Source organism: Lissotriton vulgaris, chromosome 7 (genome assembly GCF_964263255.1).
Source record: "Lissotriton vulgaris chromosome 7, aLisVul1.2, whole genome shotgun sequence".
Lineage (NCBI taxonomy): Eukaryota > Metazoa > Chordata > Amphibia > Caudata > Salamandridae > Lissotriton > Lissotriton vulgaris.
Window position 1 is genome coordinate 614,461,285 of NC_141695.1, and position 25,238 is coordinate 614,486,522.

Genomic DNA, 25,238 nt, shown 5'->3' on the forward strand with positions numbered 1-25,238 from the left:
CGACGTTGAGGAATCACTCAATCTTCTGAGGAGATTTCATCGTCGACGGAGCACTTTTCGATGTCGACGGAGGTTCAGAAAGGGATTTTTGCTGCTTTGAGGCAGTTTTCAGAGAAAATTTCACCTTTTCTCCCATTTTTACCACAGAAAAAAATGAGTACTTCTCTTTTTTAGAGGAAGAGTGACCAATCTCTGAGTGAGATTTCTTCAGGTTCTTACTTTGTCTCTCAGGGGGATCTCCAGATCTATCTCTCTTTTTGACCTGAGGGGTGGATGCCTGAGGACTTACGCTGCCTTCATCTCCAGAGACCACATCCGATGAATCCTTACATCTTTTCTAGCCAGACCAAAAGTCTTCCTTCTCTGTCCTTCAAGGTCTTCGCAGGAAAGGTTCTACAGATCCTGCAATCCTTGACCTTGTGAGCAGGATAAAGGCAGTAAATACATTCTTTATGTGGATCCTCAAAGTGTAATCTCTTCTTCCCACATGAAGAACAAGGCAAGAACAAGCTTTTCTTTGAAGAATCAGACATCATTTCTCACAAAGATAGCTAAAATTAAGGAAAAACTGAGCAGAGCTCAGGGAGACTCCCTGTCACACGAGGTGCGGTAGAAAATCTGAGGGTATGCCTCTCTGTGGAAGGTTCTAAGAGGGTGCTGCAGCCTGATTGGCTGTGTTCCAAGTTTGGTTCTTTTTGCAAAAGGACTAAGATAGGCTAAGGAAGTGACTTGGCTGTCCACAGTAGCCTATTGTATAATGCTATTATGACTATATTATGTATGTTTTTATTGTACCGCGAGACTCCCACCTCGTCGGCGGGGATGATTCTAAGCATGTGAATCTATGAATGATACCCTAATACTGGATAACATCTTCTTCCCTAAGGTGACAAGCCTCTTGGATTCCTATCCTGGGATGCAGAAGGGAAAGAGCGATGGGAAGTAGAGGTTGTTGCGTGAAGAAGTTGAGGTCCCCTTTAGCGGGGCAATGGAGAGGGTAAATTGTGCTGTTCAAAGGAGCCCCTGAGCTGGGCTTGGACCAGGTCTCAAGCAGGAATTCAGTAAGAGCTTCATTAAAAGGGAGACGTGGTTGTGAGGGGGACACTCCTGGCAGAAGCACCTCCATCAAGACATTAGTCATGACTGCCACAGAGGCAAGGCTAAGGTCCAGGAACTCGGCCATCCCCCTCACCACCACTGCTAAACATGCTCCCTCCGCCTTAGCCACGGTAGAGGGAGAAAGAATGCCAATTTCTGGAGAAGTGTTCAGTCCATTGGCTGTCGCCAAATCCTCACGCCTTACTACATTAGGGTCAAAGGGCTGGTATTCTTCAGGGTCCAAAGACCCCCTCACTCTTCCCCGAGTCCTAGCCCTTAAGAAAAGGCAGACATGGCTCTAGTCGGCACCGAAGTCGGCGTCCGGTGACGCCCATATGGCCCCTTGTCGGAGTCGGGGATCAGAATGGGAATGGCACCAGGAGTGTCTGCATTGGGACTGGCGTTTGGGAAGGTTAAGATGGCATGACAGGCACCGTTCCCGATCCATCTGTGAAAGCAAGGGGGCCACTGGTGCCCAAACCAACAGCATGGATCCAGCAGGGGTCCTTCTTGAACCCACGGGGCCCAAAGGTGCACCAGCAAGAGCAGGCCGCTCAAATATAAGGCCCATGGCCTTATAAAGTTCTTGAAGCTGAGAGGGGGGTGACTCACAATCCCGAAAACTCAGAGAAGAGACAAGATGACCCATGTAAATAAATAAATAAAAATTAATGTAAATCTGTATTTGTAAAGTGCGAACTACTCACCCTTAAGGTTCTCAAGGCTCTGGGGGCCGTCGTGGAAATTAAGTGAGCTATTGCCCAGAGTCACATGGTGTTGAGCTGAGCTGCCACCAGAGCCGGGGATCGAACCGTGAACCCTGTGCTCCGAAGTCAGCTGCCCTGGCCGCTGCACAACTCCTGTGTGGGCTCAACCGCAGTGCAATGCCTTGAATTCAGATGCTCCCTCGCCTCAGCGGCTGACAGATGAGGTGAAATGAAAGACCTCGTCGACTCCTTGCCGTTTTTTTCCCATGGGACTTATCCAAGTTGCCTGATGACCTTGAGTGCAACAAATATATTTTGGATCCACGACCACTCCCAGGAACTTCAGGACTCTTCACACTGGGGGGAGGTGTGGGCAGGCGCGCCACGTTCTGGCCATGAGAAGCATCATATTGATATCAGTGCTTTGTTTTAAGTGAAAAAACCATGAGCGGCAGTAGGCCACTCTAATTGGCCATCACTAACAACTTTTGACATTCATATACTGGTTGGGAGTAGGTGTCAAAGAGGAAGGGACTCCAGATCCTACTCCTGAGGCACAGCCGGGAGCATTTTTAACAAGAAAGCTGCGATTTATTTGTACAATTTGTGTGTTTCTGAATTGTTTTAAAATCCCACCTCCCTCCCTTGACTGAACTACGACTGGGGCATAACTCCTACCTTTCCACCGCCGCGCAGCAGAGCTAAACGCTGCAGCGGGATCGCCCAGTTCTTCGCCGCCATCAGCGAGTGAGCCGGTCTTGTGGCCACGCCCACTCGCTCGAGGCCGCGCCTACAAAAAAATGTGCACTTCACGCACGCGCAGCGGATGGGCGCAGCGGGCGCGCCGTCAGCGCGCCAAAGGCGCGCCTAAGGCAAGCCCGTCTGGGCCCGTCCGGGCCCAGCCAGACCCAGGCCCAGGGACTCTGCCTGTTTCAGCTTTTTGGTATACACAAGTGACATGCTCCGGGCTCTCCACCCGGAAAAAAATCAGGAGTGTCGCTTCATCTACGTAGAAGGTAAACCCTATATCGGCTGTGAACGTTGTAACCCAGTCGCTATGGCCACTGGCAATCCTAGACTACAGATGGGCCTTCTTAATTGTCGGTCCCTCCCTAAGCATGCTCACGAAACTAACTTACTGATACAGGACCAAGGTTTGGACGTGCTGTTTCTTACAGAAACCTGGCTCTCTGTTTGGTCCGATTCTGATATTGTCAACGCCCTACCCCCAGGATACCTCATTCAAACTCTTCATAGACCTCGGGGTAGAGGAGGGGGCCTTGCAATAATTCACAGAGGACACCTTGCCTGTAGAACCAGTAATGCCAACATCGAAGACTGTGAAAGCTGCCACTTCGCTCTTCAAACATCCCCGGTACACTCCCTCTCCGGGCTGTTGATCTACCGTCCTCCGGGAACACCAGGGAAATTCCTTAATGCTCTTGTTGACACTGTGTCACAGTTAGCTACCTCCTCCCCCAATTTCCTCCTCGTGGGCGACCTCAATCTCCACCTATCAGACCCTACAGATTTAACAGCGTCTGATCTCCTTCTTGACCTTATGTCATTTAACATTTGGCTAGTCAATACAGGACCTACCCACGACAAGGGACACCTTCTGGATCCTGTCCTTACCAACATCACGGACATCACCACTGCCCCCCCCCAACCCTTCCTCTCCCCTGGACAGACCACTTCTTAATCCCCATCTCCTGGTATTTCTCTGTATCACCCACCTAACACCCCAAAACCCGGGTCACTGACCGGCGCTGGCACAAACTTGTACCAGGCGAATGGACCACCATTCTTATGAACTCTATCCCCGCCTTTTCCACCGACCCAGTCAACGCCGATAAACAGTTCAACTCTTGGCTTACATCCTCTTTTGACAAACTCCTCCCCAAAACTACCACCCTCAAGCATACCAAAAGAGTGAGCCCTGCCCCTTGGTACACTCCGGAGCTCAATCTTTTACGAAAAGAATGTAAAAGAACGGAGCGCTCCTGGAGGAAGGATAAGTCAACTGTAAAGAAGGATGCCTACCATACCTCATTACAAAATTACAAGACCGCTCTTCGCAAGACTAAAAGTTTATTCTTCCAAGAAAGAATAGAAAACTTCTCCTGCTCCAGCAAGGAATCTTTTATTATTTTAAAAGAACTCCTTAAGGTCCCAGACTCCGGACTTAGAACTCCACCAGACCCGAAAGCAGATGAGGAAAAATGCCGTAAACTGGCCATCTTCTTCGAGGAGAAGATCCAGAAAATCCTTGCCTCCATTCCATCCACCAACTTGAGCGAGGAAAAAGAATCCAACACTACTCCCACTCCTCCCTGTCTAACTTCCTGGGGATCAGTGACTGTCGAAGAGGTCGAAAGCACGCTAGATACCATCAAAAGCGGATCTCCCAAAGACCCCGCTCCGCTACGTATCCTTAAGAAAGTAGCACCTACCATCTCGTCCCCCCCAGCTGGAAGGCTGCGGTCGTCAAGGCGCTACTGAAAAAACCCTCCCAGGACCCATCGGACTTGGCCAACTACAGGCCAATCTCCCTTCTTCCCGGAACCAGTAAGATTGCTGAAAAGCTTGTGAATAAAAAACTCACAATATTTGGAAATCGACAATCTGCTTAAAAGCTCGCAGACTGGATTCCGCCTAGGGCAGGGCACCGACATCGCCCTTCTCGCAGCGGTGGAGGAGGCCAGAGCACTTCTGGACGCGGGGGGGGGGGGGGATCAGTGGCAGTGATCCTCCTGGACCTCAGTGCGGCCTTCGACACCGTTAACCACCAGCTCCTTATTCACCGACTCAGGAATATCGGTGTGGAGGGAACCGCGCTGACCTGGCTCACTTCTTTCCTGGGCCAACGCTCTTTTCAGATCTGGGAGAATGACACCCGTTCCCCCGAAACATCCCTCCAATGCGGCGTGCCTCAGGGTTCTTCCCTGAGCCCGACATTATTCAATGTCTACATGTCCCCATTGGAGGAGGTTGTCAACCCGTTTGGAGTGAGTATAGTCAGCTACGCTGATGACACTCAATTAGTGGTGTCCCTATCTCACCCAAGTCAAGAACCAGCGGACTTATACAACAGTCTGACGCAAATACAAGGATGGATTAACAGATCATCTTTGAAACTTAACGGTTCAAAGACAGACATTCTCCTCCTTGGTCAGAAGGGGCTGTCCCTTTCACAGGACATCTGGCCCCCCTGCCTGGGTGCGCCTCCAGATCCGAAGTCTGAGATCAAAAGCCTGGGTATTTGGCTCGAAAAAGATCTGTCTTTCACGACACAAGCCAAAAAAGTAGCCGGCACGTGCTTTGGACTCCTCAAGTCGATCAGGAAGATTCTGCCTCTACTTCCGCCTACCTCCCAAAAACTGTTAATCCAAGGCCTTATTTTATCAAGGTTGGATTACAGTAACACCGTCTACCTAGGCGCCCCGGAGGCAACCTTGAACAAATTACAAAGGATCCAGAATTCCGCTGCCCGGATCCTCACCAATACCCCTGCCAGAGCTTCGGCCAAACCAGCCTTGAAGCTTCTCCACTGGCTTCCAGTGAGAGAGCGAGTGAAGTTCAAGGCCCTATGCCTGGCTCACAGACTTCTACAAGACATAGGCCCCCCTATTTTAAGAAAATTTATCAGACCAATCAAAGCCCCAAGATCCTTACGATCCGATCAGGAATATCTTATCACCATCCCTAGAGTCAAGAAGGCGCGCACGGGTGGAAGGCGCTTCTCTGTCCATACTGCCCGCCTTTGGAACTCGTTACCCCGCGACCTTAGAACAGAACCTGACTATCTCCGATTCAGGAAGCGGTTGAAAACTCACCTCTTTCCCTAATTTGACTCCCCCGCCCCCTTTGCCCCTCTGACCCGCAGTTGTAGGGATCTTAGCGCTGGGATACTCACGGGTGACTACGCGCTTTATAAAATTTTATAATAATTTAATAATAAATATTCCTCAACCCTCTTCCTCCCCCAAATTTCTGATAATCACACTTTGGATACTTTTACACTTTAAGGCCTGTCAGACCAGAATAGCATGTTTGACAATCACATTTTTGACTGCATTTTTAAAAGAGGTAACAGAATTTAACTGCAATATTTAAATATGTTAGACATATTTAAACATTGCCGTTTTAATTGGATAATCGGGAAAAATCGGCAAAAATGCTGACGGGCCCGATTTATGTATTTTTTTTTTTTCCACAGGGTGGCACGGCATTAAAAGGTTTGAAGACCACTGCTATAGAGTGAAAAATGGTAGAGCAAGAACATCTTTATGCGCAGATACATTATCTTATTTGTATATGTCCCAAACATGTTTTTGTAAAAAGGAGATGGGAGTTAATCAGTACACTGTTACATATGGTTAAGAAGACATGTGTGATAGTCCATATTCATAAGTGGTGCTAGCTTCATATCACAACAGCCATGGAGTATATGCCAACAAAATGTTTCACACAATATGGCTCCTCCCCCGCACTCTGGGTTGCCACAGGGCTTAATCAGAAACAGGTAGTTGTAGTCTACTGAAGGTAACAGACCACAGCTGAACCTACTGCGCTTTACTCCGTCTTACAATAGTCTCAGCGACCTCTGGTGACTAAGCCTTAAAAAAAGCAACGGCCACGAGAGCGATAAGGGGCAAAAAAGGTCTGGCTATATTTTGCATGTTTTTGGTGAACAAACCTTCCAGGTCGCCGCCTTCCTCCTATCTCTTTGATGCATGTCCAGCAGCACCCTCAGCTGATTATGCAGGATGGACAGTGCCTGTCGTGAGGTGAGGCCCAGGTGCTGGTTCAGCTCATCCTGTGGAAAGGAAAACACGCTGTAAAACACGCTGAGGCTGTCTTAAGCATGGTAGGTAGTGGCTGCACAACGTGAGGATCTATCCTACTCCTTTCTTTCAACAAGGCTGACCTGCACTCCCTCAAACTGGACATTACAATGCTTCAGAAGAAAAGGGGGCAACTAGAAAGGCGCGACAAAGATGCTGAAGGCAGACCCGGGTGCAATAAGTTCCACTTCATGGGCTTTCCAGATGTCCAGAACAATTAATTTTTAAATGGTTTAAATCCTGGGTCGTGGAACAACAGCTCTCATCCTGCATTGAGACAGTATAGTGCATAAAGGACTCAAAGAAACTCCCCATACCACATAGTTTGAAGACTACATAACTATTTAAATTGTGGTGCTATACTGGCAGTGGCTCACATGCAATAGATAGTCTTTTTAGAGACTGTGCTAAAGTCATGATTTTTCTGGACTACACAGAAGCAAGCGGTACAGCAGCAGAGGAAAACATTTATAGAAGCTAACACTAAGCTCAGGGCAAAGCAGATCCAATAAATGCTCTTGTATCTCTGTGAGCTGCAGTTTCCTGCGCCCAAGATTGCAGTGAACCAAGGACCAGAAGGTGGTAAGAAGTCATATTAGTTCGGTCTCTTTCCTAAATTTAAAAAGTGATTTTCCCTACCCGTGACTGCATCATTTTCACCTGTTTTGCTTGTGGTTGTTAGAGTTTAAAAATTTTACCTGCCTGCGATGCCTTAATTTTTCACCGGTTTCATTTAGAAATTTGTGTTTTTTACTTGCCTGTGACGGTTTCATTTTACCTGTTGAATTGAGGGATTTGCAGTGCAAATCTGTTGTGTTTTTTTTACATTGCCCGTGACTACCTATTTTTCCCTCTTAATTTTTCCCTTGCTCTGTACTCAGACTTGTGTATTAAGCAATCCACCCCCAGCTCCCATTTTGTGTTAGCAAGTGAGTGAATCCAGTCCCCCCCCTCTAGCCCCCCCCCCCAGCAACAGAGATAGTATACATCAGAGAGTGAACAGAGGGTGCTCTCAGACAGCAGCAATCTGCTGCTAGCTGTTTAGGCTGTTTTTTTAGGGATTGTACACACGCTTTTTGGCTAGGTCAGTAAGTAAAGTTGCCTACTATCAAACAGTGTTGTTAGATGGCAAGTGCTTTAGCCCTTACCTGCAGAACTTTAAAGTGTGGATTGAGCCGGTCTGTCTCCAAGGAGATTCTGAATTAAACTCCTTGGCCAGCAAATATTGCCTGTGGTCGCAGGGACATTATGGGCTGCTATTAGATGCTACTTGTGTACAATGATTGGTGGTTGCATTGGATTAGGGTTAGTGTTCTCATTGGTTGGGTATTTGAGGGTACTGATTCGTTCCTGGATCAGTGATTCTATTGATGTAGGGCTTAGGGCTAGTGATCTGATTGGTGGATAGATTTAGGGTTTTGGATTGTTTCCTGGGGCTATGCTTTCTATTGGATGTAGGGCTTAGGGTTTCGTGCCCGATTTGTGCTGGGACCAGGGCTTTGATTGGCTATAAGGGCTTGGTCTCCTATTGGTTCTAGGGATAAGGGCTAGTGTTGTGATTAGTTAGGGATAGGGTTCCCACTGGCCCATCTGATTATTAGGGCTATTTAAGGCCAAGTTTCAAAGTGTCTCAGCCCAGGCAGAGAGGACAAGGGAAATTGCCTGTGAGCCTGTTCAAGACTGGTCGGGACTAGGGCCAGAAATGCTGTCCAAATTTATATACACCAGCACCCACCCTACACCACCCACATCCACAACCAGAGTAACACACTCACAGCACATGTACACTACTCCTTTACTATAAACTAACGCTATACAAATTCAATGTCTCAGCACCCACTACAAAACCCCACACACCTATACAACCTTCTATCCCAGCTGCCGCACATTTGCACCAGCACTTACAAACAATACACAACTCTATCCTATACCGCTAACCAATTAACTCATCACTAACACAACCCAAATCTACACCATACTCAACTACATCCCATCCAGACACACACTCCCTGCTCTAATTATTCCTAACGGACCTCTTTTTGTCATTAACCAATGTATACTCAGCCTTCCATCATTTCTCCAACCAATACCCTCCTCTTCTTTCTACCACAAGAACACAACCACGCAACACAACCACGCAACACTCCCACTCCACCAGACATATTACTTCTTGCAGCAAACAAGTCTAAGGCAAACGCTCTTAATTCTACTTCATCCCCTCTTACACACAACATACAATCTACTCACAAACACAGCAGCGCCAAGATGCTCCATGGAGTGCATGTGCGCTATACAAAAACCAACAAACATCAAACATCAACACCCCCTTTACCTTACAACTTCCACACACAAACAATACTATACAAATACATCTCATAAAACAAATACATCAGCACCTCGTTTCACTATGCCTCAAAAACAAAACATACCACGCACACCAGCACAACAAAATCTCTCAAGCGCAACACCTCATAATACTTACCATCACAAACTACAAACATTCACCCACCTTTCAAACTACACAAATGAACAAACTCCAATCCCAAGCTTTCTCTCGTTCACCACACCTAACACATATACAGCAACACTCTTAACTGCCTCTCATCCATTGGATAATTTAGAACCTTACTACATGACCCACATGCTGCACCACAACCCCTTACTCATATGCCTTCCACCTTAAACACACTCAAACAAAATAAGCAACGTGCCACACCTCAGAACTGTGCTTCTTCATGTTTACTACACAACAAGGTTGCACCAAGAAAAACAACACAGCACACCAACTCACTCTCAAACATGGTCTCCACCACCTACAGACAGAGACCCATCAAAATGCCTTCTTAGCTAGCTGGACGAGGAACACAATACAGAAAAGCTACACGATTGTTATCCTCATATACCTAATACCAACACTAAGGATACACTAGCTACAAGCCCATAAAATACAGCTCATCCTCTACAAAACAAAGTTACACTATCGCCAAAGAACATTCTCAAAACGGTCTACGAATAAATGCTCAATCGTTCTCTAAAAACAAACATCACATCTACGACCTTCTCACGGATGCAAAACCAGACATACTATTCATAACTGAATCATGGTAGAGAGATGATATGGCTCCAGTCCTGCATGAAGCCATTCCCTTAGGCTATCAAACTATCACCAAAAATAGTATAGGCAAAAACGGAGGTGGCCTAGCTGCTGTGTTCAGGCACACATTACATATCACTAAAGTTGATGACGTCTACATATGAGATTGTGAGGCCCTTTTCATCCTGTAACTTCCTGCTCATTTACAGACCTCCACCTAGCAATGACATATTCCCAGACACACTTCTAGACACGGTTTCAAACCTGATAATACTACACTGCAACCTATGCGTTCTGGGTGGCCTTAACATTTGGTTTGACAAACCCAATATGCGCCATTCAAAAACAATCCTCGATGGCCTAGTTGCAATGAACCTGCATCAGATCGTCCACAAACCCACACACATCGCTGATGCTTGATGTAATTTTTGCTAACACAGAACTAGTTACCTTTCAAACAAGAACTCCAGTTACATGGTCAGACCACCATTTGCTTGCTTTCCAACATAAAACAACACTAAGCAATGCACCTAAAACCACCTTACGTGCATCCTCCTATCGACCATGGAACAAACTCAATTTGAAACACTTAGAAGCACAACTAACAACATCCAGTACATATCTAGAAACAATAAATTCTGTTAAAAAACTATATGAGAAACTACAAGAAGCTATTGACATCCTGATACCACTATAAACCACACAACAGAACAAAACATGAAACAAGCACCTTGGAGAAATACAGAGATAAACAACAAGTTAGAAAGCTGCAACATGCCTTGCTCAAAACAAATGCCAATCAAAACAAACTTTGCCTACAGAAAATTAACAGATTATACAAATCAGCTATCAAAAAAGTGAAGAAAAGATACTATTCAGGCAGAATTCAAAATGCTAAATGTGCAAATAAAGAATTCTATAAAATTCTCAATTAATTTCGTAAACCAAATTGCCTAGATGGAGCTCATTCCGTTACTCAAGATTTCACCAACTGGCAAATCATTACATGGACAAAGCAGACACATTGGACTCAGACTTGAAATCAAGACAAAGCACCAGCACTGATCCTTTTACAAAACAACAATCCAAGAATACTCTAACTCAGCCTCTCTGTTCCTTCCAACACATTTCACACAATGAATTTATGGATCGGGTCAAAGCAAGCAGGCCTGCCAGCAGCCCTTCCGACTCATGTCCACCGCAAACCTTCAAGAAAATTTCTTCTAACAACCTCTGGTGCCACTCCAATAAGAACAAGCATTTGCAATGCAATAGGTCCCGCATTAATTAAGTTTGAGCTATTGGCATTGCTAAATATTGCAACACCAATTGCAACAAAAGTCTATAAATTGTAGGCCAAATAAAATTGTATTTATTTTTGTAGCAATGGTGGCATGCTGCACTGATGGCTGGTGGTTTATGTGCCTGTAGAAATTGTGCACGGATGCCTGGTGGTGTGTGTGCCTGGTGGAAGTGTGCACTGCCGACTGGTGGTGTGTGTGCCTGGTGAAAGTGTGCACTGACGGCTGGTGGTGTGTGTGCCTGGTGAAAGTGTGCACTGACGGCTGGTGGTGTGTGCCTGGTGAAAGCGTGCACTGACGGCTCGTGGTGTGTGTTTGTGCCTGGTGAAAGCGTGCACTGACGGCTGGTGGGGTGTGTGTGCCTGGTGAAAGCGTGCACTGACATCTGGTGGTGTGTGTGTGCCTGGAGAAAGCGTGCACTGACGTCTGGTGGTGTGTGCCTGGTGGAAGCGTGCACCGACGGCTGGTGGTGTTTGTGCCCGGTGAAAGTGTGCACTGATGGTGTGGTTGTGTGTGTGGTTGTATGTGTGTTCGTTGTTGTGGTTGTGTGTGTGGTTGTGTGTGTGGTTGTGTGTGGTTGGTTGTGTGTGTATGGTTGTGTGTGTATGGTTGTGTGTGTGTATGGTTGTGTGTGTGTATGGTTGTGTGTGTTTGTGGTTGTGTGTGTGTGTTGTGTTGTGTTTGTGGTTGTGTGTGTGGTTGTGTGTGTGTGCTTGTGGTTGCGTAGGCGAGACCTAAAAATTAACCACAAGCGCTCAGCAAAGCAACAGGCAGCCTTGCAGGACAAACCGGGGATTTCAGCCCTCCACATCGACCCCCACAAACAAATGCCAAAAGTAGCCACAGCAGAGCCCAACAGGCACCCGCCAGACAGGCGAGGAAAAGCGAGAAGCACAAGCAATGGCGACCCCCGCCAGCAACCTCTGGTAATGCAGTCTTGCGCAAAGCGGACCACAGAAAAAGCAAAGTATACACCAGCCGGAGAGAAAGCAGCACAGACATCTGACCAGGTAATCCATGGCATAAAGCTACGCCCACCCCAGCCAGATGGGAAGCACAGCAGGACTCCGGCTTGGCGTCCCAACCCCACAATCCTCAGAGTAAACCCAGCCAGAGAAAAGGACCGCAGACCACCAGCCCAACATCAATTAACAACTGGTAAGTGTGAAAAGGGCATAACTGAGGGGTCAAAGACAAAGTAAGAACAGTATGTATCAAACAGGCGGACACCCTTAGACACCGGTGGAAGGGCCGTCCAGCAAATAACCAGAAGGAGAAACAAGTCAAAATGCACATGAAAAAAAGACATCTGTAGGTTTATTCCCTTTCAACGAAAAAGTCTTCAATCCATATATGTTCGCGCAGTCCAGCTCTTATCTGACATCGTACTGATGACCCAAAGGAGGTTGATTTAAGTACAAGAGGCTTGCGATCAATTTATTTAGGAGCCTTTCAGGGTCACCCAAATGCTAATTAAGGCGTGTAGCACAGTTATGCCACAGTCACACAGTTGGAAAAACTAGTGCCCCGCGATGCCCTCTGAGCTGTCACAATGCACACACAACTATCGCTGTAAACGCCTCGATGTTTGAAGGGTGAGACACGCAGACAATGCTTTTGACTGGTTCCATTTTAATTGAATAACATTCCTATTTGAAGGTGGAATATCTCCAGACTAATGTACCTGCTGAAGAGATCTGTATAACTAACAGCTTCGAATTCTTAACGGGCTAGCTCGTCATGTTTGTATTGATTTCATAATGACAGTTCAGTTTAAATTAGCAATCACAAATTCCGTCACATATAAATAACTTGCTATACGGGCTTAAAGAGAGATCAGCCTGTGGGGGTTCTGGGGTTAATCAGATAAGAACTCTCAAGGCTCTGGTCGGATGGTCTGTACCCAACATGCCACACATCCACTCATTCCAGTCCATGTGTTAGCTTAGCAGGTTCAGCTGCTGCTGCAGGCATCTGCTTGGAGATTATTCGTCTAGCTCTCAGAGTGCCCCATTGAGTTCATCTGCCTGCTGCTGAGGTCTGCGTGTACCCTCACGTCACAGGTAGCTCAGTGGGTTGCATGCTGGGTGATGAGATGCATATGTAAAAACTGAATCACGTTTCCTCTTCAGCTGCAGGGTTGCAATGTTGCATCCTTCTACACTGTACCTAATATGTATCTTTGGATTGGGGAACAGGTATGCTTGAAGCACGTGGGTTTTTAAAAAATGGACAAGTATGGACAATAATGTATGTGTCAACTGTCATTCTTAAAATGTATACTCTTTTACCTAAATAACAGAGACGTATACACTGATGTAGGAAATGCATTTACTATCCTTCCCCAGTCCAGCAAGTAGAAGGGGAATCTTACCCAACTCTGCCTCCTTGAATGACGCCTCCCCGCACCTCTGCAGTCTGATCCCAACAAGGAGCAATCTATTAAAACCAGGGCATTTCCCAAGAACCTGTACCTGGTGTCTGGGCCTGCCATAGCTGCTTTGAGTGCTAGAGAGCTGGACAGCAGCGGCACGGCAATATTACCCTCGGACCAAAGTCTGCGAGCAGCGTCACAGATACAGGGGCCTCAGTTCATGGAAAGAGTAACTGACATACGCAATGCCTTCTGCGCCAGGACTGCCTCATGTGACCCCGTGGGACAACCTTCATAGATTTATTTTAGTAGTTACTGACAAAGTAGCCCAGACGGTTGAGGCATTTATGTGTTCATTGCAGAACGTTTAGATGTCTGTCTAAGCTATACATCCCAACCCGACTTACACCGAGTGAGGTTAGGGGAGCCCGGAGCAGGCTCCACCCCTTTCACAAGAGTTTGAGAGTTCTCCCGCAGAATAAAACAAAACAGACAGCAAGAAGGTCCATCCAAGCAGCTCTACTCAAGTCTGCACAGCAGCGTAACTAGGTACCCAAGCAAGCTCCGCAGCCACACAAGTGCTGCTCTAAGGCCTATGAGCGAACAGACAATGAGTCACGGCGGTGCCCGGGGGCAATATGCTCACAATCCTGCAGGCTGAGGGCTGATATTTTCTGCCGAAAGGTGAGGCTGCAAATTCAGATCGCGCAGCACTGTGATTGCTATGAAATGTGCATTCCTTGTCAGAGGAGCGTGTTCAGACCCTGCCGGGATGGGAGCCTGCTGGGAGCTGCCCGGGAAGCAGCAGCAAAGAAGACTGGGAGCAGACAGGAAATGGATAATGGAAGTATAACAGAAGGCAAGAGCAGTAAGTAAAAGAAAAGAGGAGGATGTATAAAGAAAAGGAACATGAGAAGACCAGGATTGCGTAGGAAGGAAGAGAAAGGAGACAGGACATAGACGAGCATTGGCCGCGCGGCCGCGAAAAGAAAGTCTAGCAAGAGGCAGAAATAATAATTTAAAATAGTCAGCCCAGGAACCCTCCAAACTAGTTAATCTGCTCACGGTGGATCCCCCGCCATATGAGATTGTTATTTCACTCGCAATTATACAGTGTTTATCAATGATTTATTATTACCACTGTTAGTCACTTGTAGACACGCGCATATGGAGCAGGATTACTGAATAAACAATAAAACCAGAGAATGATCATGTTCCTGTGCAGTGCGACTTAAAACGTTTTCACGTGCAAAGTATTTGGAGATGAAATTAAAGCTGAAAGATGCATGATTTTCTGAAGCCTCGTATTCCCATGCCGGGGAAAAGCCATTCTGTCTGATGCAGAGGAATAAAAGTGCTCGCCCGGTATGTACATGGCTGGGAGACAATCACACGCCATATAAAACAAGCATTGGCCGGGCAACAAAGAAATAACAAGCATTCGCGGCCGCGAAATGAAATTAAACAAGCGGAAAACGAAAGCCGTGGAAAACTAGTTGTGCCTGCTGGCCAGCAGTGAATAATTAGGGGAGAGAGAGGGGAGGTGCTGGGGAACAGATGGCCGTGAAGCAGGGGGCGGGGCAGCGGAACCCTTTGAAGTCACGGCCTGCGGCCGTGAATAAGTGACGGCGGGGGGCGGGGCAGCGGAACCCTTTGATGTGGCAAATGCTGCTGGTAGGGGGAAGCCTGTGGGGAAATGCAAGCTCGTGCACAAAGGAGCTTGTGGTCACGTGATTTCACGTGAACTTTTGAAAATCCGGATCGTAAAAAGTGGATGGACGGCATTAGGTCTCTCTACGAGACCTAAAAATCATCAACAACTCCTTAACTACCGGATATTTCCAGAAGAACTTTTAAAGTCATACATACGCCCACTACTGAACAAAACAAAGTGGGGCCTGCTAAACCCTGACAACTACAGACCAATTAGAAGTGGACCTTTCCTGGGCAAACGGGTAAAAAAAGAGCAGCATTCGCCTAAATGTCACAATTCATTGAAGATAATGCCATACTTTCAGACTTCTAAACAGGATTCTGTCCAGGAAGAGGAACAGAATCTACCCTCCTTGCCATCTGTGATGGCCTGAAGAACACAGTTGACCACAACTGGGTTGCTGTGCTTCTTCTCTTGGACATCTCGGCTGCCTTTGACACAGTTGACCATGACACTCTGATACAAAGACTCTACAAAGCCGGCATAGAGGAGACTGCTCTAGACTGGATCACATCCTACTTTTGCAACAGAACTAATGTCATCCATACCCCCACCTTTCGCCTCCAAACTGTACTTCACAAAACCCACGGACCCTCAAGGCTCTACCATCTCGCCCATGCTTTCCGACATCTACATGAAGTCATTACCGGCATTGATCAATCAATTTCACCTCACATGCTTGTACTAAGGAGATGATCCACAAATACTCCTGGAGCCATCTCAACTTGAATGCTTCCAAAACGGAAATACTCTTGTGTGGCGATTGGAAACATTAGGGCCCGCTTGCCACGTGGCCTGTTGATCTGGGAACACCACCTAAATTATCTAAGGAAGTAAGAAACCGCGGAATGACCATGGACTCCAAGCTATCAATGAAACTCCAAGTACACAAGCTAGAAAGATCAAGCTTTGTTACTATAAAAACTCTGCAATAAATCTTCCCCAATTTAGGATTTTCACATAAGGTCCAGGCTATCATCTCCCTTGCTTTGTCCAAACTCCATTACGCCAATAGCCTCTACCACGGATCACCTTTAACAACCATGAAAATACTACAATGTATTCAGAACTCCGCTGCCGTCTACTCTTACATATAAAACTGCAAGAACACATCTCCCCTGCCTTGAAACCCCTGCATTGATTACCGGTAGCAAGAAGATCCACGTTCAAGCTGCTTTGCATAACCTACAAAGCGATACATGAAACAGGACCGCTCTTTATCAGAAATAAAAATCGCCAAACACATACAACAAAGGAACCTCCGCTCTGCAGTGGCCCGCGCCTCAAAATCCCAAGATACAAGAAAAAAAAAACATAGGTGGAACACCCTTCTTTTTTTTAAGCAGCCAAACTATGGAACTATTTACTGGCCAACATAAGATCCACGGATAACCACCTTATATACTACTCAAGAATTTGTTATTCTCCACATAACCACCACATGCAGAAAAATACAGCATATGCCTCTGTATATAAGCATTTATTTGTACAATAGATATGTACCTATATATGTGTATTGTTTTGTATAAACGTGTAGAATAATTAGGTTAAAAGAAATATATAGATATTCATTAGTTCTGCTTAATAAATGTACATATTACTGATAGTTACACTATTCTATGTTTTTAACATGTATATGTGAGTGCATAAATAAGTAAATCTTTTATCATAACTTATTTTACAATTGTTTCACTACTGAAATATATATATATATATAGATATATATATATATATATATATATATATATATAAATAAAATTTTCAATACAACACTGGAAGGCCGGAGTTTATTTAATGCATCTTTAATCTACATATACTACTTTCCTTTTTGAATCTATATAACTCCCATGTACTTATGGATCTATATATTTATAACTTTTCTTGTAATTCAGCATATCCAATGCACTACAGCATTTCTCACCATATACCGATCTCAAAATTTCCTCTACCTCAACTCTCCGACTCATCTCAAACATCTTTCTACTACTCTTTCTAATGCACTACGCTATTTCTCACCTAATACCTCTATCAATATATCTTCTAATACCTCCAATGTCTCATTCATCCCAAACCACATACCACTACTATAATTCCCAAAATAACCTTTTCTAGACGCATCCATACTCTACCCCTCCTTGCATCCTCATATCTCTTTTACTATTCCGATCCCACTAAACAAGACTTTCTAAAGCCTTCCATCTGACTCTTCCCCCTCCCCCTGCCTTTTACTCATCCCAAGCAACCGCCTACTGCTATGAGCTCCAAAACAAAAAGAATGTCTAAATCCTTCCCCTTCTATCCCTCCACTATCCTTTTCAATCCAAAATACAGACTAACATGTCCACCACTCAAGTCAATTACATATTTCAAAGTCAAAGTCAAGTCACTTTATTCAGTTTACTTTGTAAGAAACCATAAAAGTTGCAAGTTACAAAATACAGTACATACACATGATTAAAACACAAAATACACATTACCCTTGATAAAAACAGTGGTGATTATTTAACTTCAACATTAACATGATGGGGAGGACAACATTAAGGCCATTTAGTAGTAATAATAATAAAGAAAGCCATAAAAACTATGTCCGATTAAAAATCCAGACATTTTCTATGTTTCATTGCACATTTCAGAAATCCGGCCACAAAAGGGATACATTCAGGTTTTAATATTTGCAGATAAAAAAGAGCAGGCGTGCTTGCACAAAATTTAGCTTTTTTAATATAGGTTTTAGATAAAAAGTCCTGGGCATTTCATAGTATTTACAAAGGAACAAAGTGAAGCAGGTCCTGAGGAGACTTGTCGCAGCCACAGGGTGCTAACACTTTCACTTTGTAACTTCCCCTTGGTACTGCTAATAAAATATGAAAGAGGTTTAGTCTAAACCGGATAAGTAAAAAACGCTCGTATGCTGGTAGCGGCCATGCTAAGTATGGTTCCAGGTCTAAGGAGGTTTTAAGCATCAAATGGGACCGCACGCTAGACTTCCTCCTCTCTTTCCATAGTTTTAGTTAAGGTGAAGGAGTATTTTATGAGCGCTACATCCTTCCTAGTGATGCCTTCTGGATTTAAAAATAAGTCCAAGCGACCCAACTTACTAAAACAAGTTTTTAAATATTTGATCCATGGGATTTTGGTCATGTGATCTAAGCTCAAAGTCTCCTTTAAGAGGTTATGTGTGAGGCCAAGATGCTTGTTGAGCTAACATTGTAGCCAAAAAGTCCGGGGACGCAGGGCCAATGTATCGCTTATAAAGGGCATACCGGTTTCTTCATGTACTGACAGATTTGCTGTCCCCTTTGGGACGCTCAGTAGTGGTTTTAAAAAGTTATTTTCTGTCACCTGAAGACCATCGAGGCCAGAGTATCCCCATAAGTCATTCCCATAGCTGGCTAATGATAAGCATTTGGTGCTGTAAATTTTTAACATAGCTGCCACAGGTCGATTACCCATTTTAGTGGCAAATCCAAATAATGCAGCATTTGCCCTAGTGACCTCACCCCTTTTTTTGTTTAAAAGAGCGACCCAATTGAGCCGGTGGTCTAAAAGGACACCCAAATAGGAAAAAGTTGAGCAGTTTGGCACTCTGACTCCGTTCACCACAAAAGGGTACTGTCTTTTGAGTCTCGGCCCTACCTGCATCACATAAGATTTGGTATTATTTATGGACAGGTCTCGTTTGGTCATAAATCCATGGAATGCATCAAGTAGGGTTTGTGACCCATTTGGGGTGCGAGCCAGGAGGACTGCGTCGTCCGCATATAGCAGGACGGGCAGTCCACGCCTTCCCACATAAGGGTAATCGGCCCCTGTGTCTAGTAATGAACCTTCTAAGTTGTTGATGTAAAGGTTAAAAAGGAAGGGGGCTAATATGCACCCCTGCCGAACCCCCCTTTCGGTATTAAAGTTCCTGGATATCTTAAGGTCTGTGGTGTATTTGATGTTAGACTTAGTGTCACTATGGAGATCCCTCAGAAAGTCCACCAGATTTCGCTCCACCTTCATGGCCTCCATGGACTGCCACAGCTTTCCCCGATTGACACAGTCAAAAGCGGAAGAGAGGTCCATGAAGGCCATGTAGATGGTTCCCGGGCGAGCGATGGTGTACTTACTTTCGTAAGATCAAGTAGAGATTTAGGCACTGTGCCATTGTAAAGTGACCTGAGCGGAACCCATACTGGATATCCGAGATGATCTTATTCTCCTCCACCCAGGTGCTCAATCTCTTTAGAATGACTCCACCTATGACCTTTACAACAGAGTCAATCAGGGAGATCGGCCTGTAATTCATGGTACAGTTACGATCCCCATCTTGTAAACTGGTACGATTGTTGAAACTCCCCAGGATGCTGGGCATCCTTCCTTGGCTGCAGCATTACCCACTGCGGTCAGGATCAGGGCCCAGAATGAGGGGTTTGATTTAAAAAGATCTGGGGGATTCCGTCCGGACCTGGGGCCTTTTTATTTGTAAGATACCTATTTATTTATATATTTATTTCAAAGGTTTTATATAGCGCTACTGGACCCCAAGAGTATCAGAGCACTTTACAAGGATGGTGAACATAATGAGATAAAATTAACAATTAAGCGAAAAAGAGTTACAGTATGATAATGCATTCAACAGGGCTAAGGGGGCAAAGAAACAGAGATAAAATTAAGTGGAACGTGAATATTAAAAGTTAGGAGAGAGAGGGGGTGAAGAGAGGGGGAGTGAGAAAATGAAGGGATTGAGAGGGGGTGGGAAGAGGAGCGGACAAGGGAAGAGAAAGGAGTGAAGATGGTCAGAGTCAGTAACATTAGATACCCCAGTATTTGTTGAGAAGAAGCACTTCCTTGCCTGAGCTCTTATCAGGCAAGTCTAGTGGGGTAGACGGGTTTTTAAATATGATACCAAAGTGGGACACCCATTCGTCCTCTTTGATGTTGGAGCCCACTTCTTTGACCCCTTCCGCTAAAAAGGTGGTCGGTTAATGGTTGTGAGAAGTTGGCCTGACATATAGTGCTCACTATTCTAGTGATCACTGTGTATCATACCAAACGACCCTTATTGATGATTGGTTGTAAGTCAACCTTATAAACAAGCTATCCTAGTAGCATGGACAAGAGCAGTCTTTAGGCTAAACTCTAGAGGGCGTGTTAAGCCAGCTGTTATACCATCACATATACCCCTTGAACACCAAGTGAAAGGACACCACACAAATTGTTATGAAAATAAAGGATATTTATTTATAACAAGTCTACCCTGAAATCTTTATGAGTCAGGGAGCTAAGCACAATACAAAACTCTTAAGAAAATACTTTAAGTCGCACAATTTACACACATGCCCGAGGGGCACGAAAAACCATATACACTAAAAGTGGAATGCGAAATACAAGCAGGTAAGTAACAAGATCCAGAGGCTTCAGGATCGCTAGGACTACACTACTGAACCCTAAGGTGAGGAGCAGGAGGCCTAGGGAGATCGGGTGCAGAGTGTGCACTCTCACGCTGGATGCGGGACAAAGTCTATGGGGGCTAGTATTTGTAAAGTCACTGTTTCCGGACGAATCCGACTAGGTAGACTAAAAACGAAAAAGGATCTGGACACTTAGATAGTGAACCTACGTTGAAGCACCAAAATGTTCGGGTTACCTAGCCCAGGGGCTGCGGCTGCATAGGGTTCAAAAGACGTCGGGAATCCTCGTTGTAGTCTATGGAGCCTGAAAGAAGAAGTTGCTGGCAGGCGACCAGTGAAGATGTTCGGAGTGATCCAAGCCTGGATCGATGATGGAGATGACCTGAAAGCAGAGGGGACTCAGTTCTTAATCACTAGCCAGTGATTGTGTGGGCACCAGGATGGCACCGGATGAAGTCACCTCGACCAGGTGAGTGGGCGACGCTGGACTCTGCTGTCCCTCGGACCAGGAGGCGTTGTCGGCGACCAGGCTGGAGGTGCGAGCTGTCCCACGAAGGTGTCTGCTGTCGGCGATGCTGGAACCAGGATTGGAGCAACAAGCCTTGGCCAAGGCAAGCCCACGCGGTGGAGTCAAGATGGCGTCTGGAGTGGACCAGGAGGGTCCGGGGTGCTCCTCTTTTGGGAGGGAGCAAGGGCCAGTCTGGAGCAACCAGACCAGCGGTGTAATCGTCGTGGTACGTCGTCAGGAGGGCCACTAGCCAACGGGCAAGTGACCGGACAATGCGATGAGCAGCAGAAAGCAGAAGGGCCCCACGCAGATCTCGTGGATGCTGGGGGGCTGGACTTCGGTGCTGGAGCTGCTCAGGGTTAGGGCTTCTCAAACCCCAAAGCACTCACTCGAGGATCCCTCGGCGGTCGTGCTGGTTAAGCGTCGTGCAGTTTTGAAGATGGCCGGTCCCTCCGGTCTCGTCACACCCATGAATCTCAGCTGGGCTGATGATGCAGGTAGAGGTCAGAGATGCCAGGGAATCCGGGTCTTGTCGAGCTGGGCATTCTTGATCAGGAGGATGGACTTACAGCAAACCGCGATGCTTAGATGGTGCCTGCAGGTGCAGGGTGGCTACTCCTTAGCCACAAGGGAGAGTCTTCAGAAAAAGTCAAGAGTTCCTTTCGTGGAAAGTAGTTCAAGATTCAGAATTATCTAATTTGGGAAGGGGGCCCGTTCCTACCTTTATCCTAAGAAAAGGGGCTGGCACGCGACTAGGTCAGGCCCATGGGTGGGACCAGGAGGGGGGTGGTTACACCAGTCTCTCCCCAGCTCAGGGGCTGGGGTGCCCCTGGAACCGGTTTGAGCCGGCATATGCACAGTGAGCACCGGGGTGCCACTTGCAGTCACCTTCCTCTCAGCCCTGCCTACCTGGGATACACAAAACCCTGTCTGGGATTGTGCTAGCACCGCCCCTGACAGGAAACCCTTTGTCCAAACTCTCCTCGCTGGAAGGACTCCCAGCAGCAGGAGGTCAGACTTGTGTCTGTGGTGGAAGCATCCATTTTGTGATGCTGAGGCTCGAGTTAACTTTAACCGGGGTTCACAGTTACATACATGTTGTGTCCCTCTAGAAGGGTGGAATGCTAACCCCGTCGCCAGAATTGGCGAGGGGTTAGTATTCCAATTCGTATGACACCTTACTCGACATGTTTTCATAAAGCGATACCAAAGTTGGCAAATAACCGCGAGGATTATAATGCACTTAAGAGTATATGGTACGCGTTATCATGGAACAGCTATTAGGACTTCCGCAAGCTGCAAACGGGCTCAGCTCATGCCAGAGCACCATCTCACATAATTCCAAGCACTCTGCCTTCAGGATTGATAAGGCCTGCCATAGGAGTGACTGATAGGAATCTATGTGTCCATTTTAGGGTTAGATATAGAGATACTATATCTAAAGCAAAGGGTGATTACACCATCTTGCCCCAGCTGTCGTGCAGCCAGTTGTGTCAGATTTGGATGGCCAGCCAGGGGTGGCATAATACATGCTGCAGCCCCTGGTAGGCCCTGGGTACACCTATGCCCTGGATACCTAAGGTATGCTGTACAGGGACTGATAAGGTGACTCAGTATCCAATTAGATATGTACCTAGGGTACATGGAATTCATTTTACAGAGAGAGCAGTGGGCCTGGGGCCCTGAATAGCAGGGTCCCAGGTCAACTAAGTCGAAAAACCAGCAAAACACCAGGCAAAAAGTTGTGGGTAACCATAGTCAGATATCCACCTTCCTACAATGGTACTCCAAAATCTAGAGCTACAGGATAGGGTCACTGGATCTAGGAGCTCCCTCCATAGTGCTTCTTTCATTTCCACCTTACGTTTGGCCACGGCATTTTTATAGTTTTTCCGTAGTGTACTGATCAGGAATCTGTCCCTGGGTGTTCTTTTTACACCTGTCTTAAGTTCTCTTGCAGCTTTTGAGCATAGGTGACAGAACCATTTAGGATCACTAGACTTACTGGTTCTCCCTTGGGCTACCAACATGCCTCCCACTTTAAATGCGATCCCTTCAAAGGATTTTAAAATTCCAGTGGCCGGGGAATCATCATAAAGGCAACAGGAGAACTCTGCCTCGCAGGCAACCTTAAGGGTATCATGAAAGAGGGACGGAATTACTTGGCTCCATTTAATCAGCCACCCTCCATCAGTCGGTTGGAATGTATTACTGCCTTGAGCTAGGCCCTTTTTTTCTTCATTATCCTCCCTCCTATAGTTACACAGACAGGGTTGTGATCGCCGTGTGCACTTGGGATAATGGAGAAACCCTGGAGAAGAGGAAAGATGGTTCTGGACAGTAAAATGTGATCTATAAAGGAACCATTGCCTCTGCCTTTAAATGTAGGTTCCCTTTCTTTACTAAAAGGTGGGGAAAAAGTCAGCGCAGAGGATAGGTCTTGCTCATCAATCATGTCGTTAAGGGCATTACCCTGTCTAGTGTGCTCAAAGTGCAGTCCCGTTATCAGTGGACAACCCAATGTCCCCATGGCATTAGACTTAGGGTCGCCACAAGGATGGACATTAAAATCTAAAATGAGTAGATTTTTCATAAGACTACCACTGCCCTGTTTAACGTGATAATTCAACTCGGCAATCCCACAACACTCTTCTTTGTGAATGGCGTTATAGAAATTATTCACGTAGAGGGTGCTGTCTTTTTGGCCCAAGGAGATGGCTTGAATGTTTCTATTGTCTAGTGGAATAGCCCTGATACTACATCTTAGGGCAAGCGATGCAAAAATTGCCAAACCTCCCCTCGCTCTACCTCTAGTTACTTTGATCGCTGGAACAAAGAAGGCTCTATACCCCTCCAGTGTGATATCGCAGTTAACAAGCCACGTCTCTTGGAGAATTTGCTGACAAACTGCACCCACATGGGATCTGTAGCCTTTCCTGCCAGCCCCGCAATGTTCCACAAGAGTACGTTGTGATCTTGATAATACTCCTTAGTACCCAGGGTGACCTCCTGTGGAAAGTCCGGCAATATTATTTCAGGGGGGGGGGGTTCTTCCCAAGGCCCATAGTCTAGGATAGAAGCAGATTTGTCTAATTTAGCCACCACAGGTGCGGACTCTAGCACTAAACTGTCTGCTAAGAGGGAGCCTGGTTTTTAGTAAAATAATACTGTTGGAGAGTAGGTGTTACATTTTTCCCACACAGTCAATCACAGTCGTTAAGACCGGAAAGAACTGCGTATCTGTTTACTCCTTCAATGGGCGAGGAAAACCCATACCGAGAGCAAGACCACTGACTCATTGTCAATGAAATTGCTCTCCCACCCTCGCGGCTCCACCATTAAGTGAGGTGCCCCTGCCCCTGCACTCTTCAGTGTTGGTGATCGAGGCCCTCCTCCACCCGCAGGTTTCCCTGCGCATCATCCCTGGTGGTCCAGTGGACCTCTGTCTCCTTTCTTTCTTTCTGCTCCTTCACTCGTTTTTCTCCCCTTTCTATCTTTCACCTTTCTGCACCTCTGCTCTTTTGTGCCTTATTTCTGCCCATTTTCCCTTTCTCTCCCTCTGCTCCTTCACTCGTTCTTTTACCCTTTCTATCTTTCACCTTTCTGCTCTTTTCTGCATCTCTGCTCTTTTGTGCCTTATTTCTGCTTATTTTCCCTTTTTTCTTTATCCCTTCTTTCCTCCCTTTACCTTTCCCCGCCGCTGCTGCCCCCGCGGCCCCTCCCCCCCCCCCAGCACGACCGGCCCAATCCAGCTCCCCTCCCCGCCTCCCAGCTGTCCAGTCCTCCCCGACCCCTACTTAATGGCGGCCACTGCGCGGTCGCGCAGCGGCCGCGGGCTGCGGGCGCGCCGCTGGTGCACCGAAGGCGCGTCAAAGGCAAGCACGTCTGCGCCCGTCTGCGACCCGTCCGCAACCAGCACCAGGAACCCTGGACCTCCGCCCCGCCGACGCTACGACCCAGCAGCACTCCACGCACTCAACCCAGGCTGTAACAACAACTGCAAGCTAGCATCACCAGCCGACACCCATGGACCCTTCAGCTGTTACCTCTACCGGCACACCTGCAGCACCGCCAAGAACATGGATCCAGCACAACCCGCCCACAAGAATACAACCGAACCGAAGACCCTGCAATGCATCCTCCTCAACGTCCGATCCCTCCACAAACACGCAACAGAAATCTGGGACCTCCTTGACAGC

The 25,238-nt window shown here is 46.5% G+C and overlaps 1 protein-coding gene across 3 annotated transcripts in view; it reads right to left on the bottom strand.

The window, feature by feature from the left end:
* The window catches only part of TMEM94 (transmembrane protein 94), a 734,938-nt gene that overhangs the window by 632,103 nt on the left and 77,597 nt on the right, over positions 1–25,238 (bottom strand). For all 3 annotated transcript variants that reach the window (XM_086930762.1, XM_086930761.1, XM_086930760.1), the window contains exon 3: positions 6,505–6,624. In XM_086930762.1, the coding sequence (XP_086786888.1) occupies positions 6,505–6,624 (120 nt within the window). The remainder of the gene's footprint in view (positions 1–6,504; positions 6,625–25,238) is intronic.